General features: G+C 46.6%; 4 protein-coding genes across 4 annotated transcripts; all 4 read right to left on the reverse strand.

The window, feature by feature from the left end:
• Positions 1–16,059: 16,059 nt before the first annotated feature.
• On the reverse strand, positions 16,060–17,777 carry CCR75_000698 (uncharacterized protein; the record flags this gene model as incomplete). Its single annotated transcript, XM_067958804.1, has 4 exons — positions 16,060–16,679; positions 16,748–16,946; positions 17,005–17,097; positions 17,191–17,777. 4 exons carry the CDS (start codon positions 17,775–17,777, stop codon positions 16,134–16,136), a joined length of 1,425 nt encoding a protein of 474 aa, XP_067815114.1. The 3' UTR covers positions 16,060–16,133.
• Positions 17,778–17,913: 136 nt separating this feature from the next.
• On the reverse strand, positions 17,914–18,624 carry CCR75_000697 (uncharacterized protein; the record flags this gene model as incomplete). The annotated part of the gene is made up of 1 exon (XM_067958803.1): positions 17,914–18,624. One exon carries the CDS (start codon positions 18,622–18,624, stop codon positions 17,914–17,916), a length of 711 nt encoding a protein of 236 aa, XP_067815109.1.
• A 1,147-nt stretch (positions 18,625–19,771) lies between these two features.
• CCR75_000696 (uncharacterized protein) lies at positions 19,772–20,587 on the reverse strand (the record flags this gene model as incomplete). The annotated part of the gene is made up of 1 exon (XM_067958802.1): positions 19,772–20,587. One exon carries the CDS (start codon positions 20,585–20,587, stop codon positions 19,772–19,774), a length of 816 nt encoding a protein of 271 aa, XP_067815108.1.
• Positions 20,588–20,791: 204 nt separating this feature from the next.
• CCR75_000695 (uncharacterized protein) lies at positions 20,792–21,889 on the reverse strand (the record flags this gene model as incomplete). The annotated part of the gene is made up of 1 exon (XM_067958801.1): positions 20,792–21,889. One exon carries the CDS (start codon positions 21,887–21,889, stop codon positions 20,792–20,794), a length of 1,098 nt encoding a protein of 365 aa, XP_067815111.1.
• Positions 21,890–21,954: the final 65 nt, after the last annotated feature.

Below are 21,954 nucleotides of genomic sequence, written 5' to 3' on the forward strand. Positions count from 1 at the left end.
GCCTATGACACCGCCGAGAGGTCGGTCATAGGACTTAATTTTCAATGACGAAACATCGTAGTTGTTGAGGAGCACAGGCATTTCTTGCCGTGACTCCATGCTGACCACTGCTAAATTGTCATGATTATGTGGACGAAATCGCCGCTCCTATCGCGCGCTACCTGCACTGATGGATACTGATGAGAACAAAAGCTTCCTTTGAAAGTTGCTTGGCCACCGCTCCGTGAAGCATAGTATTTAAATCCTAGTCCAATGGAGAGGGATACCAGAAGAGTTTCGACTCTTGGGAACCGGTCGACGCCCTGCGCGGCGACGTACCGGGACTGGTGTTTGCCTGTGAAAACTGGCACCTATCGAAGCCGCTCCGCTAATTCCAAATCGACTTGCAAGAGTAGCGTGATGAGGAGAAGCGGGGGGGGGAGGGTACAGCACCGTCCATGGCTTCTCACACACGCAAGTGAGCGAAGCTGATTCGCTGCGACCGTTGTTGCCTCATCAGAATATGGCTGAAAGCGGCGCAGGAATTCTGCTTCGTATTGCTCGGTTAGTTCATTCGAACTCAACACGGCCGGGATCAGGGAAACACGGCCAAGTGAGATGGTAGACGGCAATAGTAATCATTAGCGTATGTAGTGGCGCGCTCTATGGAGAGCGACGCACTAGTTCTATCCGAACAAGGCTATTCGTGTGATAGTGGCATAGGAAGTATATTACCAGTCACAAAGCCGCGTTCGATACGATTAAATTGTGACACCGACTGGACACAACTACGTGCCGTCAATTTGACTTTATGCTAAGCTCCCCGTCGTGGATAATCTGATCAATAGATGTTTATCTCGGGATCTTGGCCTCTTGCCGCATATTTTCTATCTTTTCCTCACAGCCATTTCACACTATGGGTCCAATACCCCTTTTTTAAATAGGTGATATCATTAAAATTTCAATTAGAATGGGTGAGAAACCTGCTTGTCACGCTATTAGATGCAGTAAAGGCAGTGCGTAATGTTCCAGCTGTGTTGACAGAGCACGGCATGAACGAAGTTAAAAGCAAAAATGACTGTTATCACGGTGATCATGTAATGGGCACTGCCAACTTGTACTGCTTCAGTACAAGTCGCTTCAAAGCAAATGGTGCAAACATCACTTCATCTACACTAGTACATGCAGAGGAAGACTCTCTTTACAGCTCCTGCTTTAAAGATGGTTAAAAGTAAACTCTATTCAATATAATCAAGCTCTTCTGTTTCTATCTATTTAATACTAACTTAATCATATACTAATACAAAACATGTAATAAAGTCTTATCTGTCTCCCTCTTTGCGCGCGTCCAGTGCTGACTGAGCCGCGGAGCAAGTAGATATAATGGCCCATATCAATTAATGAATAAGTTTTCGAATGTTACTATGTAAAGTAATTTTCCCAGAATACTATCTTCCTTTTGAAAAATATATTTATTAACAACCTTAAAGTGTTAATTTAATGTAACGATACACCCCGTTACCTCAACCCCCCCCCCCTTAAACGACAATCCGTCTGACTGTCATTAAATAGAGTGGTCACTATAAGACCACTGAAGTGGAGACGATGTTGATTGGTCAGAACCATCATTTTCAATTTTATCGCGTGGCTAACGGCTCCATGTGGTCAGCGTATAGTGCGAAACCTTCGGCTGCGGTACATGCAGCCGCGGGCGACAAATTATTGACTCTTGCGGCAGACAAGGCGTCTGCCATCTTCTCTTGCAAAAGTAACTGTTGCGGAAGCCCGTGGTGAGTCACCACGTGAATGCGATACCTCGTTGGCGGTCGACTATGAATGCGAGTCGGACGAGATGGCGACTCGGGAAGATTGTAATAGTCGCTTGAACGTCGTCAGGCGACTGATTATGAGTCTTCGAATGAGGGGGCTCAATCGAATAGTCATGCTTATAGTGTTCGCTGTAGCATGTTCGTTTTCGACGATGAGGATGATTTCCCATCGCCAGCACCGTATCCCGTGCCGTCACCCGCACCCATCCCTATGCGTGGTGATGACGATCACGTAAGCCATCGTGATAAAGTCCTTGTGGTACCCCTGGTTCGGTGGGTACCGCCCAGGGAAGTGCAGACCATAAAATGTCTCGTCTTGCCCCTGAGAAGAAGCCGTGGCTTTTACTTGATTAACTTGAACGGCTACTCAGTAGCTTGTCTGGAGAGACTACTCCTCACAATAAATATTCCTTATTCGTTGCGACAAAATCCACATGGCCTTGTCCCACCGCGATGAATTTCCGCGCTGAGGATAAATTTTATCTCGATGTTTTTCTTTAGCATCAATGGAATAATGGCAACAGCAAGCGAGATAAAAGCTCGTTGATGCAAGCCTGGACCACTTCATTCGCAATGTCAAAGACATTGGACGTTAAGTCTGGCTTCTCAAACTTAACGCTAACCGCGTTAAGTTTGAAAAACGAGCTTCAACCGGCGCAAGATTTAAGAGGCATCGGTTGTCTCGTGAGGCAGGACGTCCATGCCTCACGTGGGGTGATCCCTGTCTGTGTTGTGTCGACAACACGAAACGAGTGAAAGGGGGTGTTTATTCCCTATCTTCTCCCTAGGGAAGGGCTCATATATCTGTCGAGATCCACGATGCAATTGACGTTTCGCAATCGATTTACAAGCGATAGGGGCGCGTGTTTTTCGATAAATCTTCTGATCCATCGGATGGGTCTCGTCATACTGACGGACGAGGCCCTCAACGTCAGCAATCAGCTGGGATAGAGGCTTTCAGCTGTCATGCGAAGGTGGATAACCGCATCAGCGACCAAGATAACCCGTTCGCTTCCCCTTCACATCACGATGGTTTACGATGCGTTCAACATAGGAAAGGTTGACCACCGTGGGAATCCCCCAATGGGAGAGAAATTATTAGATCCGACTTATGTGTCGGATCTAGAGTCGAAGATCGACAAACACGACCACTTCCTCCATAAATTGGAGAAGGATCTTGATCACGAGCGTGGTAAGCGTCACGCGTTGAACAGACGGTGCAAGCTTACTATATCAAACGGTTGGAAGACCGTTCGAAAAGTGCGTGCTCAATGTTGGCGTACGAACGGAAGTATCGCGCTCTTCGTGACGAGCTGTCGTCAGCTCATCGCGATTTCGAGGAACTTCGGATTCGGCATGATAATCTCCAAACTCAACATGAGAGTCTAGTTCGTGATCACAGGAATCTTTCGGGGATTCTTGAAAGGGAGGTAATCCGTCCGCGGAGAAACTGCGTACTGATGGTACGGGAGGAGCCGACCAACGTAAAATATAGGATGCGTTCGCATCATCCGTGGCAATTCTATTGTGTACGCATTGCCTCTGCGATGCAGTACACGGAATGGCCCAATGAACTTGGGTAGTAGTTTACTACTACCAAAATTAGTGACTACATGCTTCGGTAAGTGTACCGTATACAGTAGTTCTCGATTTATAATATTTAATGAAAGTCCATTTGCACTTCCATGTTTGTCTGTGTTTCGTTTCTGCCGGTCCACTGCGTTAGCAATGGAATCCTGTACGAAACGGACTACTGATTCTCGAGCCAGCAGAAATTCCTCTGCTGACTCATTTGTTTTGTCTTTTCAGTGCGCTTTGTGCGCACTGGCATGACATCTTTCCCTTCTTCACCGAGGGATTTCTCGCTGGTACTATCTATTTCTTTGAGAAAAATATTGTCATCACTATTGCTGAATTTCTCTCTTTCGATGTCGATTGCTTCGACAACGACATCATTCGCGTCGACGGTAATTTCGACACGTGATGAGCATGATCCAGAAATGGTTTTGTTCGTACGAATTCACCCATCCCTTAAACTAGAGGATCCCTCTAATTGGGGGGTATGCGTGGGTGGCGTAAGCCGTTCACGAAGAACGGTGTAGGCGTTGTAGACGAATGCACCAAATTGTTGATGGCAAATTCGACAATCGGTAAAAACTTGTTTCAAATCGGATACGATTGAACGTAACCTCGAAGTATCTCTTCGAGGACGCGATTGACGCATTCCGTGTGACCATCTGTTTCCGGATAATCAGAAGTTAACATAGTCAGCCGGGTTCCGAGAGATCGGAACACGGATTGTTGAAACTCCAAGGTGAACCGTGGATCTCTATTGAATCAGTTCACGGGGTAAACCATGGAGTCTGAATACCGTGTCGATGAAAACACGGGCATAGCACGGAGCCGTGATTGACTCTGGTACTGCAGCAAGATGTACCATCTTGCTGAATCTGTCTACAAAAGCAAGGATTTCATTGTTTTTGTGACCGTCTTTGGAAATCCGAAGACAAAGTCCATAGATACGAATGCCAACATTCAGCCGGAGGTAATAGAGGTTGTAGAAGTGCACGGGTTGAAGGGCTAGGCTTCACCCGTTGACACACCTCGCAAGCACGAATGTACTTGCGCACGAACTGATACTGGCGGGGCCAGTAAAAGTCGCGACTTATTGTGAGATAAGTTTTCTCGCGTATACGATGCCCACTTGTTGATGCATAGTGACACTTACACATGATGCGCAAGCGCAAATCATTGTGAGTTGTGACAACGACACGAGGAGTGTCCCCGTCAACGGCTGTTTAGTACAGTAAGCCGTTGCGTGTTGTGTATCGATCTGATGACGATCGATATAAAGCCGGTAATCTTTAAAAGATTTATCGGATGGATTCATCCGATGATACATTAAACGAAGCGAGAATTCGCACCGAATTATTTTGACGATGTATTCGTCCATAGCCGAGCGATGGACGGAAAGACGGAAGTGGAAGTTCATAAAACTCACGTTCGTTAGGTTCTTACACTTATGCGAAAGCATAAGTTGTAGGCAAATCTCAAGAAGTGTATATTCGCTGCAAGCGAAATAACACTTCTTGGGTGCATCGTCGGTAAACACGGCGTGCGCCCTGATTCCGAAAAGATCAAAACAATCACCGACTGGCCAATTCCAGTCGATGCCAAGGGACTCAGAAAGTTCCTGGTTTTAGCGGCGTACTTGCACAAGTACTTTCGCAATTATGCAGAGATGACAGTTCATCTCTCTCGTTTCTTAAAAAAAGACAAGAAATGGCTATGGAACGCTGATTGTCAGCGTTCCTTTGAAGATATCAAGTAATGCTTGATGCAATCGCCCATCTTGGCGGTTGCAGATCAAGACAGACCATTTAATGTGGTCTGTGACGCCAGCGATTTCGCAATCGCCTGTGCGTTAATGCAATACGATACAGACGGCGCGGAGCGCGTCGTCTGTTACCAATCGCGTCAGCTGCAACCAGCTGAACGCAATTACCCAGTGCATGACAAGGAACTCCTTCCCATGAAATATGCATTGGCTAAATTTAGGGTCTATCTCCTCGGAGATATACCATTCATCGTCTATACGGACCATGCGTCATTACGCACGGTCGTAAATAGCCCACAGGTGGGCTATCCTTCTTCGCGAGTGTAATTTTTCAGTGGAATATAAACCAGGACGACTTAATGTTGTCGCTGATGCGTTATCACACCGACCCAATTTCGAGTCGGCAGTGCACTCCAATAGTGAAAATTATACCACTGTGTTGCAACACTCACAATGAGTGTTCCGTCATCAACTTTGCTTAATGACATTAAACAAGCCTACACAGAAGATAAAGACCTTCTGCGGTCCTAACAGATTCGTTTCGCATCTGTTAAATATTGCAGGGTCGTCTGTGGCATTACTAGCCATTCCCAGAGCATCCCGCTGGGAGCTCTCACTGCTGTGTACGGGATGTCCCTATTCGCATAAGAATCTGTTAAAATCTATCCTTCAGATCCATCGACAAAAAGATGATACTCTTAGACATACCATCTATGATTACGTCTTTTCGAGGTATCGGCGTTTGAGCAGGTACCATTGCAGCATTCAATTTATTGAATGCGTGCACTATCTGCCACGCTCCTGTCGCCTTCCGCACACAGAAGATCGGTAAGCTATGTGTGGAGGTTGACTCCCTTACATATTCCGCTTTTAATCGATCGATAAATAATTTATCGATCGCAAGTACTTGTTCTCGGCCACTGCTTCATGACACAGTACTTCGAGCCCGGTTTGAGCTCGATCTCATGTCGAGTTCCTTTATCCTTGGGCAACTCGCATGGAACTACTTAAGAAAATACATCTTTAAATTCAATCAAATCTTTGTATTAAGGATTTGTCTTGAGTGACTCCCAGGATTGAGTAGTATATCTCTTAATCCGAGTCTTCACATCGAGGACACTTTCGTCCATCGACGAGCTGTTGAGAACCCGTTCGCTCTCTGCAAGCATTACCGCTGACCGAATGTCGGTTACGCAATCGTCCTCTGTGACGAGTACGCAGATCTGCTTGATTCTGCTACTATGCAGATCTCTCAAGAACCGTTAAGGTACTATGGTTGGTAATTGAGTTATCTCGGAAGCTAACTTCGGAGGCGCATACATATCAAGAGTATAAGCGCCTACTCTTGACCCGTCATTAACCAAGACATTCGATGTCTCGGTTTCTTTCCTGGGAGCCCTTTTCCACAGGCTGCCGAGGGACTAATCCCTCGGTATGCTAATGTCTAGTCACTTCAGCAATAACTTTTGGGGAGATTTTTCCACAAGTACGTTGGGAACTAATTCCCTCAACGGCTATCACAGTCTAGTCCTCTGTAGTCGACTCTCTACTCGACCTAGGATCATTGTGTTGTCCCTTTTGGACAGCCGATATATTCCTTGAATTTTGCTTGCTAGGCGTACATTCATGTCTCAATCCAGTCGACTTTTTCGAGCGGTGGACCTTCGCTGCCTGTGCATTCGCACAGCCGCCGGCAGCTGACTATACAGTGTGATTAGTAATCACACTGTGATTTCGTGCAGTCGTAATAACGACCGTACCACAAGTGAGGCCATCGCACTCACTCGTAGTACATCTACACGCTTATGAACGCTCCAAGAGGCTCATCAGATGACAATCTAATGAAGAAGTGGCGGGCATCTTTACGGATCGATGCTGCCAGCTTATTCTTGGCTCATACTTTCTGAGCCAAAGTAAACCTAAGATGACATCAAATTCGTCATCCAAATCCAGTACGATGAAATCATCATCATGCTATAAATCTTTTAACGTGTACTGAAATCCCACTACGCGTTTCATCGCTGTTATCGATGCGCCTGTCGCTAGACGCACCGTCATCCTCGTTGAAAAGATGTCGTGCTCAACATATTTGAGCCTACAACACTTAAGCGACTGGCGATAAATAAAGTTATTCGACGCACCATAGTCAACTAGGGCTCTAAGTGACCAAGCATTTGTCATTTTAACTTTAAAATGATGAGGGATACCTGCAGAGACCCATAATGATTGTGTGTCTAAAGCAACTTTCGTCAAGAGATTTGCAAATTCTCTTGAGGTTGCTGGATCAGTTGGGCGTTTCGCCCCTACTGACCCCGACCGCTTTTTGGCGGTCCGCTTCGCTGTTGCGATTTCGCAACAACGTCGGACCCGCGACCGTTGCCCTTTTTGGCATACGGTCTAAAATTACGTTCGGTACCCCTCGGTACTAGGCGTGGGCACTACATTCATAAGCGTAGTGACCTAACTTTTGACAGCGATTGCATCTCTGCAATCGCTTATTGCTCGAAAAGCGAGGTTTCTCGCTTTCGACATAAGAGAGGTCCATAGGTTCTGGACCTCCAAGCTCTTGTCGTCTCGGAGGACGATATGATGACGAACTAGCTTGAGCCTGCCTCAAGCTTAAGTCCTCCTGTTCCGCATCGGATATTGCATCTTCAAGCGTATTCAGTTCCAAGCGGAACAGGTGGTTCTTTACAGAACCATCCGTAAGACCTTGCATAAACACCGTAATCAACCTGTGTTCATAATCTGGGTTGTTCGTGATACAACTCGCTAAGAGTTGTATATGCTGGGCATAAGCTTGAGTTTCAGAAGCTCTGGTCGAGCTCTGAACTCAGCCCTAGGCGGTTCAAACGTCTGTTTGAGCCGGGCTTTAAAAAGGGGGGGATGGTGTAGTGGGCGAAAGTTGCCCTAATGTTACACAGTCCCCGTTAAGTACACTTTGTGAACTCAAGGGGTGGTCGATTACTTAAGTAAAGTAATTAGACCCACCACTTGGGTGTGGCTCAAATTGTAACCCCTGTGTATGTGATGCATATAGGTGCATTCACATTAGGAGGGATGACGCCTAGCGTTATCAGCTTCGCGAGGTATCTAAAACGATACGCTCGCAATACAAATTAGTGTTATCTACAGAATTGACATTTTATGATTGGTATAAAAAGTATTTATATTTTTCATAAGATTAAATATAAATCAGTCTGAAATACTGCTTCCTACTTGGTAAGTGCGCACGAGGAGCCGGATTGCCGCTCCCGTGACGACACTTTATTCGAGTTCTTAGTGCGTTGAGTGAGGTCGCTTAGGTGCCCGCCTTAACTACCTTACTGCACGCAAGAGAAGACGGTCTAACCGCTTTCTCGCTGTGCTAGGGTGTGTGCATAAGTATAGTGGGCGCACACGACGTGCCCGCCAACATCCCGTTACATTTAATAGCACTTTGTAGTCCGTCCAAGGACCACAGTTCTATCATCTAACATAGACAGCTTTCGCGTGTATGTTAGATGATAGAACTGTGGTCCTTGGACGGACTACAAAGTGCTATTAAATGTAACGGGATGTTGGCGGGCACGTCGTGTGCGCCCACAGACAGCTTTCGCGTGACAGCTACTCCTTCCTAAGTGACATAGAAAGGAACGTGGTCGAACGAAGGAGTTCGACCGCAGGGAAATCTTGGCCATACTTTCCAGTTTGACAGAGATGCCCTCCATTCAGCCATCGCTAAGTTCAAACAAAATGAACTTGACGAGGCGAAGGAGAAAGAAGCCTTGCCGATAAAGCAAGGCTTTCAACAGGCAGAACTGTTGAGGTTGCAACAGGCAAATTTGTTGTGGTTGCAACAGTTTCAGACCCCTGTACCTGGAATGACGCACACGCGTCGTCCTGAAACCTGAAAGATAAAATCTCTAAGTATAAGGGAGTCGAAGAGGACAACCTCTTAAGGTAGTTTGTCAAGTTGGACGATGCCATAAGGGCTCGTCGTATTTGCTCAGTCAAATTTGGCAGGTCGTGCCAAAACTTGGGCACTAGGCCTTAAGTTGCGCGACCCATATGTCTTTGGGTCGCTAGAGGCTTTAAGAAAGAATCTCACGGAGTATAATATGCCACCTAAAAGGGGCAACGTTTGTGGGTCGTCCGCGAAGACACTCACTCAACCACGAGCTAAGCGCACGCGCCGCGTTAACAAGCCGGCAGCATCTAATGCCTTATTCGAAACGCCGACAGCTACTGCTGCTGTCGCGTTAACGAGGCTTAAGGATCCATCCAACCGTGAGGAAGCCGATCCGTCGCTCATTGTCGACTACAATGAGTCGACACCGTTGCCCTCACCTTATAGTAGTGATGCGGACAACGATCTCCTGATGATGGATGATGGCGCATTATTGCCCATCCAAACTTCTCTCATGGCTCACAACATGGAGACAGCAACATTTACTAATGCTGTCTCGTCGTCTGCGCTGGATAGCGCAGCGACCATTAATGAGAGCGCTGTCCATAAAGGCGCAGCCGCTTCTATGTTGGGTATAACCACAACGCCTTATGTTCAAACCATTATTTATAATGGTTCTGACATAGAGGATTCTGCGCCTAAAGCTCCGCCGACGACACGTGAATATGCTCAGTCCGTGTCTTAAGCCAGTCGTTTAGAACGTGGCTATGTGACGGGTGGCATATCACTGATGCCTCCTCCAACTAAATGGCCTCGTTTAAACGGGCCATGAGCTTCGCTGTTAGAGCGCGCTCTTCAAGATGCACATAATTAATATTGCGGCTCTAAGTCATGGATGGCTCAGGGATAATCGCTTGGGCGTATTTTCCCGTTCCCGGTCGTGTTGCATTCAAATGAAACGCTCGACCAATACGAGACGGGATTCACGCGCCGAATTCATCGGCATTCCAATGCGATGAAACAGCGGTCGCAGCAAATTAATTTCACCCGCTTGCGAGTGAAAGAAATTATGGGCAGTACTGTAACCCCTGTTTCTTCTCACAAACCTGCTTCGGCTAGTCCATTTGAGACTAGCGAAGATGCCTCAGCTTGAGGCTTTCAAAAGCCGGGACTGATAAGATGACACGGTTATCGCCGTCGTCATCCTTCTGCATGAGCGCGCTGCCGATTGCAAAATTACTTGCATCGCAGACGACGCTAAAGGGCTTATCCACGTCTGGCAATACCAAGACCCGATGCCTCTACAATAGATTGCTTCACTGGTGTGAACGCATCATCTGGTTTTTTAAACCAAACTCATTCCATAATAACGCGTACTTCCAGGCATTCTGCGTTTTTAAGGAGGACAGATAATGGTTTAGTTTGCTCAGCATAATTCTTGCTATGTTTGGGCAAGTAATTAGCGATCCCTAGGAATTGGCGCAAATCCTCTAAATTGTTCATTCCTTTGCCGATTTACCTTGTCTGGGTCTGCTCGTTCATCATGTGTACCTACGATGCAGCTTAGCACAGGTATGCATCTACGACGCCCTTCTGCAAGTTGACGTACAATTGGGCGTCCTCCAGAGTCTGCAACACAACGTCTAAATGACGCTTTTGCGACTCTATTTCGCTCAGCCCGTCCTCGGCCCAACTATGAACGAATTCGTCGTCAACATAATGAGGCGCGCAGGCACGGTGCTGACGCATCACGTGAGCCACCACTCAATTGAATGTCGCTGGTGCGTTTTCAACCCTTGGGGCATCACGCCCACTCTCAAAGCATACCGCTTGGGGTGATCACTGCCGTTTTGACTTCATCGGACTATCTCATGAGAACCTGATAGTACCCATCCTTTAAATCCAACGCGGAAAAGATAATTGACTTTCCATGGAGTTCAACAAGACATCTTTCCGCGGGATTGGCGTTTGTACCCGAATGGTGGCCGTGTTCAACTTATTGTAACCGTAAATACGCTCCATCCACCTGTGGCTTAGCGCACACAGAAGATCGGACTGCAGTGAGGCGACTTGTTCTCACGTACATGTCCCGCCTTGGCTTCGTTGTCGAAGATCTCATCGATATAATTGACTTATTCTTTCAACAACAGTCATTGCCTGGTCACACAATACTTGGTGCCAGGCAGGTTCTTAATCAATTTCGTGCTCGATGCCCCTATCGGCAGGTAAGCGGCTCGGCACTTCTTCTGTGAACACATCACGATATTACCACAGAATATCACAAAACGGGCTGTATTTCAAGGCATCCCAGCTTTGAGCAGCAAATCTTTATTTTTGTCCGTTGTAGAACGCTCTCGTCCATTGTGGACGACGAGCAACAGTCCACGAAGTTCTCTTCTTAAACTGGTGTGACTACTTCGTGGATCATTTTTATTTAAGTTCGGAGAGGAACAGATATCACGGCATCTCCGGGAGCTTACTATCTCCTCGGCAGATTTCAAGACGTTCTAGAGCACTTCAACAGACAATGCCTCCGCTATTTCGTCTTTGACGGCCTCGAACACCTCGTTCGAAGGCCCACCCTCTTTAATAGGAACTGATCCAAAGGTCAGTCGTTTAGACGTGCATTTAATCGTCCTAATCTGTCGGGTACTCGCTCTTCGAGTCACCACGACCTTTGACTGGGAAGCGGGTGCCGTTGCTCTGCTGGCAAACGCACCCCTTCCAACCACACCAGGCTCTAGGCACTGTGCCGGTTTATGTGACGCTTGACTTCCTGTCAGCTCGACTTCTACTGCCACAGGCTCTCGACTCTGTCCAGGACTATGAGAAACATGACTACTTGTCATCGTCCTTTTCACTACCCCAGTTGCCAGTGGCAATTGTCTCTGATCGGGATCACCGTTTCACGGGTAAATTCTGGAAATTAATTTTCCGAGTGCTTGGCACCAGATTGGATATGTCCACTGCGGACCATCCGCAGACCGATGGTCAAACTGAACGTGTCAATCGCGTCATTGAAGACGTTTTACGCAGCCTGTGTGCTCAGAAACCAAAGCGCTGGAGCTCAATGCTCCCAGTAGTGGAGTTCGCGTCAAATAACGCTGTTCATGCCTCTACAGGCTATACTCTGTTCTATATTACCGTCCGGAAACAAGTAAGCGAGTTTCTCGCGACGCGATTTAGTGTCTTAAGACGTAAGGGATACGATGGCTGATAGCCAAGACAAACAAAAAGAACAAGCAGATGCCAAAGGCAGAAGCTGTATTAATTCTTATATGGTCGGAGACCGAGTTTTACTAAACGCTAAAATCTACCTACCAACTTGGTTTCCGCGGTCTTCAAGACCAAATTGCGCCTGCGCTTTATTGGACCATTTACGGTCGTGGCCAAGAAGGACCTAGCTTATACGCTAAACCTTCCCAGCAAGCTGCGTACACACCCAGTGTTTTACGTTGGCTTGATTAAGCCATATCGGGACCCTTCCCACGTGGACTTGAAGGCGCTTGCGCCGAGACAGGCGGTCGTGCCGCAGATTGCTGCATCCTCACCAGGATGTCCAGCTGGCCCTTTTAACGACACTGCTGATGCTCCAGCGTCGAAAGACGGTCCCGAACCGCCTCAAAAGAGCTCTCAACCCGAGCAAGGACCTCACGAAGAAGTTGCACCTCGTGCCGTAGAGCATCAAATGCTTCCGCCGAAATTTCGGCCCCCTCCCACGCTGCTTGATGCGCGGGGGTACCTTCAGTTTCATGTGGAGAATTTTTAAAGCGAAGTCGTCGTGAGGGTCAATCCATTATCTGGTGAATTGGCTAGGGTATCCCTCTTCTGAAAACTCTTGGGAGTTCGAGGTACCTCTTCGGCAAAATTGCGCGTACGCCGTTGACGTTTTTGAGCGCCAAGCTCAGGGTCGACCCGCGTCAAACGAAGCTTCCCACCACTAAACGTGGGATTAGGTGGATCCAAAGCCTCGGTGCGGCTTCAATCCTTGGTTGTACGGTCAACCAAAGTACTGAAATATCGGCTAAGCCTTTTTTTCGTTTTGTGGCATAAATGCCGAACGTAACTGGCCTTTGGCCTTAAGCTTAGCGAAGTTGAAGCGAAGCTTCCGTTCCAAACGAACACCACCTCTATCCGCAGATATTCCAGATATTACGGAGTTTGCGGGCCCGGTGAACCCAGTTCTCAAATGAGACTTCGTTTCACTCCTTCTTTCGTTTGGAAACAAAACCATCGGAATTCCCCTCATGGAGGTCACCGAAGCCCCACGGGCTTGATCACGTAAACGCGTCAGATGCTGGCTTCGCGTCATTACCTTCGGCGTAAGGTATTGCTCATGAAGACCGTCGCGGGCAGCGATCTCCTCCGGCGTCCTCGCCGGGTCACCAGAGATCCAGATGGCCAAGCTATGACCCGCTATCTCTTTGAGACGCTCGTCCTCACTAAGCGGAGTGAATCTATATTCACTATGAGCCTTAGCTTTCGCTATCTCGGCAGCTCGAAGACGAGCTCTTTCCTCTATGAGATTATCTGCTCTTGCTCTTCATCGAGCGGATTCGTAATGATGTTGGACTCAGGGTCCCGTGTCCTGCTCAATGCAGTTAAGACATCAGCGGCACCACGTTCTGGGAACGGATTCGGGGCTCGCCGACGTTCATCCGGAGGAGAAGGCGTGAGCGAACGCCGCCCTTTTCCTCCTCCTCTGATTGACAGCGACTTTCAAAGTCCACCATTCCCTTATCGTCGAGGAAGGTGCTCAGAGTCTGTGACTGACGCTTGATTGTCATTAGACAAAGGAATGGAAAGCACAACCAAACGGTTAGCTTGTTTAGGTTCCAACCTCAAAGAGGAAAAGAAGCGAATGTTGTCACTCGGTGTCAACAGGCTGATGGGGGAGGGTGTAATGGGGTACACATCGGTTGGAGAATCGTTGTTGTGGTACATTGACTTTATGGGTAAAGTACCCTTTTATCCAATTTTAAAATATTTAGTTACTTAATTCCCATTTATTATGGGTAACAATAGTGGTCGCCGCCAGATATAAATCTGGCGGCCAAAATCTATTTTAATTAGCTTATTTAGGCTAAGGTTTTTAGATTTAAATAATCATATAAAGTGCAGTTCCCCTTTTGATCTAAAAGCGTTAAGTGCCTTCTTAAGGCTTTCGCATTGATCTGTAAGAGAAAGAAGCCTTTCTAAGGTATCCTCTTGGGCACTAGTTGCCACTTGGTTCTACGAACCCCTGAATCCCTTGAACTAGGATTCCTTAAGCTTTAATAGCTTGTACGACTCCCTGAGTTGTTAAACCCATTAGTTCAATAGAACTAAGTGACTCTCTGAGTCTGAAAGTCTTCCTCTGACTTTAAGAGCGAGGTAGCTCCGCTACACTAAGAAATTCTTGTTAATTTTTCTGTGCCAAGAAAAGGCAAAACACATTCTTTCAATAAGCTAATAAGCATCAAAGGTATTATTATCTCAAATCAAAATATCTCAAACTTAGATGGGTGGTATTAGCAAAAACTTGGTATGTACGAGCTTTGTGTTCGTATTTATCAACAATCCCTTTTCTAATTACTCGTGTTATTTTGTCTCGGTCCTTCTTATGACTGATGGAGGCATAAGGTAGAGGCAACTGATTGCATAATTAAGAAAATATGAAACAATTCGTGCACTAACCTGACAGTGCTTGGTCCAACGTCGATGTATCGGTCTGACGTTGCAACTGGTCAAGTATTTTTCAGTATATACAGATAGATACACGCCGGCGACCGTTGCCGCGCTTCTACCTCCTTATATGCTGCTTTCAAATCTTCCTTCTCCGCAGCCGGGTTAATTTGTGCATCTCCATACTTGCCTACGTGTGCGCTTCTGCTCTTTCGTTTCACCTTTCTGTCTCTGACCAGTTTCGGGTTGCTGGTGTTAAATCACTTTGCTCTTGGCTTGCGCTTCCAATACGTCAAAAAATCCTTAATTACTTGACAGCGTCACTTTTTGCTTAATGCCTTCAATTTCGGCAATGCGAACTGTCCTGACTATTTTTTTTTTTTTTTGCCAAGTGACGGCGCCTCTCTCGCAACACTGAGGGGTGGTTGTTTATCGTAGAGTACGTGCTTACGATGGTCTCACAGTCCATTTCTCACGCTCTTCGCGCTGCAGATACTGGTTGCGTTCAAATAGTTCCTAAAGCTCCTTTCCTCGGGCTCGGCGCGAAAAACTGGCTCCTCAGGCTCAACTTCATCGCCGCGTGCTGCCTCCATAATTTTTGCGATGTGAACTTCATAGCCGAAGTCATCAACGTTTCTTTGTCCGCGTTTTCCTCAGCCGCTTGAATTTTACGCAATTATCATCCAACTCTTCAAAAACCCTCGTCGTTCACAAGTGCTTCCCTCAAGTCCTCATCCAAGACATTTGAGTACAGCGAAATGGCATCGAGCATTCGACCTTGCTCATCGATACTGGGTAGTGCGCCTTCTGACAAATCAACTTTCCTCGACAGCGTACGGGCCTCCTCGCCAGCAACGAAGCGGCTCGTAGCCTAGTATAATTTTCCCTGTCCCATCTCCTTCATGTAGTGTGAGTAGTTGTAGCCATCCTTCGGCAGACCATTTTTATCTATAAGGTCTTCAGCTTCCACACCACCAAGAAAACTTCTTAGTCGGACTTGCTCTGCTTAATCTTTAGACCCATCTAAGTTTGAGGTATTTTGATTGGCCAAAAAATATATACCATTTGTTGCTGGGTTTAGCCAAAAATTGGTTCTGGCTAGAATTCCCACTTATTTTTATTGAAGTTTTTAGAGAATGTAAATTAGCTTGAATAAGAGAATAGACGAAAATGTATCAAAGAAAAAATTATGTGGTTCGAGTTGAGCCGGTACAATTCCATTATTTGACAATAGAAGCAATAGCTTCTCACACTAGCCTTGAAAGGTGAAGGCGGAGCAGAGTTATTGTGCCTATTCTTAGCGCTTCGCAATGCGATTATTTTGGCACTTGTTTATGCTTAAACATGTTTGGGCTTACGAGTTACGATGCAAACGGATAAATCATTCCATTCATTTTATAATAACTTTTCATGTGCAAAAATACTCGAAATGTTTTTAGACACGATAAAGGCGAACGACCTCCCGCACGTTTTGGCGACACACCGGACACAATCGAGACGTGTCAGCAAGCTCTTGAGCACAGTTCATACAGACAGCATTGTGGCCACACGGAACACATACTGCCTCTTGAGGTCCGTCAAAACAAACCACACATTCGTCCAGCCGTTGAGTATTAGACATCCGCACGGCTGATGAGCGAAACAAATCAGCACACGAAGAAAAATTGGCTACGTCATCGTCTCGAAGTAGCTGCACAATCTCCACTCCATCTGACCCAATCAACGTTTCTGAGTAGCCCAGTGTTTCAAGCATTGTGTCGGACGGAGGGGGGGCCGAAGGCATCGAAGGCTGGCGACGGGCTTCGTCAATCGACAATCGAAGCGCTTCATCTAAATCACGTTGCTCCTGACGCATTGCAGCCTCAGTAATTGAAATGCTTTCGGCAGAACTTGAGTCACGCGGGGCTAGCTGAGGTGACTGAATGCGTTCGTTTTGAGCTCGTGCAAACGCAATTGCGATCAAATTTTCCGGAGGATTAACCTGAAAAATTAACCAAATCAGAATCAATTAAAAGGCCAAGAGTCAAAGTTATTAACAAGTGGACGTACTCGCAACGTTGTTAAAAAAGTCTTCCAAGCCACAAGGTCTGCATGATTCGCAGTGGCAAACTCCATTGGCAAAGCTGAAGCACGACTGGGTCCCCGCTTATTTGACATCTTTATTGAAAGGCGATACTCCTTCCGTTTGAGCCACGTGCATTCTTCACTCTGCTGAATGCCATGGCTTGTTTTATACAAAAGCTCCGAGCTGCACATAAAATTTAGGAAGAAGCTGGCTCTTCAAAATAATACTCCAGGCAATGTACCTCGGAATTGGCGGACGCCGCTCGCCAGGTTTCATTGGGAATAGGTCGATCTCTACAACATCGGGCGCAGCAGTCCGTAGTACCATTGCGTGCCTACAAAACGAACTAATGAGGATGAATACTCACAAATTATGCTTTTTCGAGGCAATAATGACCTTTTCTTCCATGATTCAAGACCAGAAATACCAGATGCAATTGATAAGAAATTGTCCGACCTTTCGTACAACCAACTCGAAAAGAGACAGAGTTTCTGTTAATGTAGAGCATTCCATAATAATGAGTTCTTGGGACCAGCAACTTTCACGAATTGCAAAAACCTTTTCAATCAATTCGATACACTTGATATACGTAGCTGCTCGTCCTTCTGCTTCTTTGTACGCCTGGCGAGCAATGTCCAGTGCCGTCTCTGCTTTGCTGGATGTCTTTGCGAAATAGTCTACCGCTGAAGTCTCGAGCAAGAGCCGCACCACTTCACTTTTCCCGCAACTTGCAGCAATATGAAGTGGCGTGCTGCCTTTCAAGTCTCGTGCATTGCAATCCACACCGTACGCAAGAAGAGCCTGCACACAGGGCAAGTGGCCTTGCGAGCACGCTATTGCGAGGGGCGTATAGCCGTAAGTGGGATCTCGCCACTCGCTGTAATAGCGAGTCTCAGGCGTCAGCCGCACTAATCCTTCTCGAAGCGTGGCCAAGTCGCTGCTCTTGGCCGCAACCCACAGCGCCTGCTCCAGAGGGTACAGAGATTGCGCTATCCAACCTGTTGCATTCCCCATAAGTTGATGCTTGAAAATTCAAGTTTTTTTCGCGAGTACTGAAGCACAGAAAGGCAAAAAAAGGTTCAACCAATAAAAAAAGTTTATGTTTTGATTCAAAAATTGGATTAATATCTGACACAATTACTGCCTCGATTTAAAAATCACGGGCCTTAAGTGTCGTACCATGCAATTTCGCCGAGTGCAATTTCGAAAGATTAATGCTAATAGTATCTCGCTGTAGTCGGCAACATCCTTGAAGATTAAGTCGTCGCAGTGATGGAGAAGAAATAGACAAATTCGTGAGGTTTTTCAAGAACGACAAGTCCAGATTTTCCATGCTTTCTACATTCAGCACCACGCATTGTAAGCTGTCATTACACGAGAGGTTAAGATTTTTCAGCAGTTTGGACGTCACGTGCACACGGCTGAGCATTGGGCAACCACTACAATCGAGTCGACGAAGCGCAGGAATTTCTTCCGCCTCGATTGTCACCTCTTCAAGTCGTGAACATCCAGCAAAACTAAGATCCATTAGCGCAGGAGACCTTAGATGCATTTCTTCCACAAGAATTCGAGAATGCAACGCCGTGAAATTTCGCGAAGACAGCAACAGCTTCTTTAGCTGCGGTAAATGCGTATCTGGATGGAACCTTGTCATTGGGCAATGCTCAATGACCAAAGTTTCAATCTTTGGCGCCACTAGCGCGGGCTCTTGCATCTGGTAGCATTGGCGAATGACCACTTTTGTAAGCTGTTTAGCGGAAAGATGCAAGTGGAAACCGCTGACGCAGTAAATTCTGGCTAATTCCAACTCTCGAAGCTCCTGACTTCTGTCCAGCCATGGTATAAGCGATTGTATTGCCATCAAGTCTTTATAAAAAGAATCGAGCACCCGCAAGCACCACACATGCGGAAATAATACGGACAGTTGACTCATTACCTTTGAGCTACTGGTATTACTGACCGTGAGCTCCCATGTATACCTTGAAATAGTAGTGGAAAAGCTGCTATTCAGTGCACGCAAAGCGCAGAGCTCAACACTTGTAAGCCACGTGCTCAAATGACTAATTACGGTGGGCAGTTCGAGCGACATAAAATCTCGTCAACTGTTAGGATTCTCGAAGTTTTTGCTGGAAATATGCGCTCTCCGGTCTAAAGGGCAGCAAAAATTATAAAAAAATATATAGTATACGCAACTTACGTAAATTTACGTTATGCCGTGTTGTCTTAAATTCTATTTGTATTAAGTATACAAGCCCGAATTTTCAAATTAATGGCACTCTCACTGTAAAAATAGCAGCCATTTGTTTCGCGTATGCAAAGCAAAAAAAGCAGAAATTTGCCAAACTTGATTTTTCCCTAAGTAGAGCTCTAGGCCAAATTCATTTCTAAGAGAAATATTGAGGCGCACCAGGCAACTTTATTTGACTGATATCAGATTTTCTTTGATACAAAAACCTCATAGCATGCAGTCGACATGACAGAGGCCAACAAGCATTTTCTAAGATTGGTCCCTTTAAGACATTGACTCGCTGGGTTGTGCATGTGATTCAACAGCAGAGTCTAAACGATCTCATGACTTGATATTATGATAGGCTAAACGCTTTTTAGCGCGTGTTGGCTTTAGAACCGTTATCGATGTCATCCAAACGTCGCCGATGACAACAATTTGTTAAAGAGGCCAGGGATAAAATACCTCGCTTTGAAAATAGCAACGAGATCACTAAGAAAAAAATCCAAACTTTTTTGCATTCAAGCAACACTGTGCTAATGCTAAGCACCGATAGTTAGTTCTAATTGAGCACTAAGTGTCGTGCTGAGAGGTGTCGTACAAGCCAAGAGCATATTTATCCGGGAATTTTATCGGACAGAACAGTTGCTCCTTTCGCGGTACAGTATTTAAAGTAAATTGGTTGGAATACTATAAATAAAGGTTGCGTTACAGAATTGCGCATTAATTAAGTTTTGAGTTAAAACATTGTGAATACATTTTTTCGTTGTTTCGCTAGGACCTACTTGAGCTCCACAGTTGGGTACCACTGCTTCAGCATGTCAACTAGCTCCCGAAAACTGTCGTTCACCGAGTTGTTCACAAGGACAGCATCAAAAAATCCTGGCTGTTGACCATAGGCTAGCTCGCCCTCTGCATTCTTTATGCGAAGTTGAATTTTGTCCTCCGTCTCGGTTCCACGCCCACGCAGACGGTGCTCAAGTGCTTCTAGAGAAGGTGGGGCGATGAAAAGGTACTTTGCGCTAATGCCAGACTTCTTGACTTGCTGAGCACCCTGAACGTCGATATCGAGGATACAAATTCTTCCCTTTCTTTGAACGTCTTGTACAGCTCGCTTGCTCGTGCCATACAAATTCCCGTGGACCTCAGCGTGCTCAAGGAAAAGTCCGCTTTCGATCTCCTTAAGCATCTTGTCTCTAGCTGTAAAATGGTAAGCTTCACCGTCCACTTCGCCCTTACGCGCGTCTCGGGTTGTGTTGCTTACTGAGAAGCCAAAAGTGTTCGGATATTTTTCCAGTAGAAGATTAATTAGCGTCCCCTTGCCCACACCAGACGGACCAGCGATCACAATTGGCTGAAGAGCAGTAGGAGGAGACTTGAAGGCCGAGAAGTGCTCGGCTGCATATGCTACGACGTCTTGCGGCTTGTCGAGCAACAGCGCTGACATAAAGTCACTCAGCAGTGTCTTGATCTCTGGATGTGCTTCCACGTACGCAGCATTTTCCTTTTTTAATGCCTCTTTCCGTTCGTTTAAATGTGAAGACTCTTGTACAGCAAGTGACACCAAGGTCTTGGACGCCTCCAGCGCCACACGCATAGACTAGCCGTGTTAAAAAGTAAAAATTTAACCAATTGCGTTAATCAAAGTTTATATTGCACTTTGTTTTTTTTACTTTATCTTGTGCTTACTTCAGCACACATATCATGGTCAAACTACTCGTGCACACGTTTAATGGTCAAACTAGCACGCTTGGCTTGCGGCGGTCGATAAATTCACTCCTTCGCCCTGTATGTGCGCGTTCTACTGGGATGCAGAATTCTGCGCCACAAACTGAGGCGTGGCTGGTGCGCCGGTAACAGGATGTCCATGGGCTACGGAAGTACTTCCTGAAGTAGCACTAGTGTCAGCAAGCTTGGGGTTAAAAATCTTGAATTGAGGTGGCCCGATAGCTGCATTGCTTGCAGCAGACGCGTACCCAAAATTTGCTTCAAATTTTCCTGACTGTGTCTGATGTGCGTAAGCAGAAGCATACGGATTTACGCCAGGAATAGCAGCAGATGCAGCAGTCTCTGCGGCTTCAGTGTCATTTATAGTTGACGTTGATAATACGGTCATATTCGGTGGAGGAGCTGTTACTTTAATCTCTCGCGTATTGCCAAATTTGGCAGTCAACTCTTCATTTCCGACACTTGAGCCAAAACCATCAGCCTGAATGGGGCGGTAGTCCTTCGGACGCGCGAATCGCGTTAGTCCACCTCGTGGAATCGCACTATGCGTAGCAGCTGCGTACAGATTAGTTTGTAATGTCTGCTGCTGTGGCATTCCCATGGGAGGGGATTGCATGACCGAGCAGTCTCCACTGAGAGGAGGCGGCGCGATGACCGGTCGAGGGGCCGTTGGATCCACGGAAGGGGTAATTCCTGGCGGCAACATCGTCGCAGCTTCGCGTGGATCTTCATGTCGAAATTGCAATGGAAGTAAAAATTGCCGAATATTGTCTCCACTTGCCACGTCATAAGGCGTGCGGCCGCTACGGTTGCGTAACGCAGGATTCGCGCCATGGCTAACTAAAAATTTTACTGCGTCATCACGACTCTGCGCCGCCGCAAAATGTAGCGGGGAGTTTTCACGCGGACACATAACATTTACATCGACATTCCGCGCCAGCAAGATCTCAAGGAAGTCAACGCGGCCAAAGTACGCCGCCGTATGGATGGGCAGATTGCCCGCGGTATTTTTGGCATTAGGGTCGATCTTCTGATCATCCAGCATAAACATAAACTTGTCGCGCAAACCATGCTCAATGGAGGCGTGAAATTCCTGCTCAGGCGTCAGTGTAGGTGCAATAAGCTCGCCCAAATTCTTCACATTTAGCTTCTCCGCAAGATAGCCGAACATGCTTAATACAGATAGTAACGGCGTCCGATCGGTCAATGCGGCAAGTTGCTGTGTGGTACACGCAT

This window comes from Bremia lactucae, linkage group LG1 (assembly GCF_004359215.1).
Source record: "Bremia lactucae strain SF5 linkage group LG1, whole genome shotgun sequence".
Lineage (NCBI taxonomy): Eukaryota > Oomycota > Peronosporomycetes > Peronosporales > Peronosporaceae > Bremia > Bremia lactucae.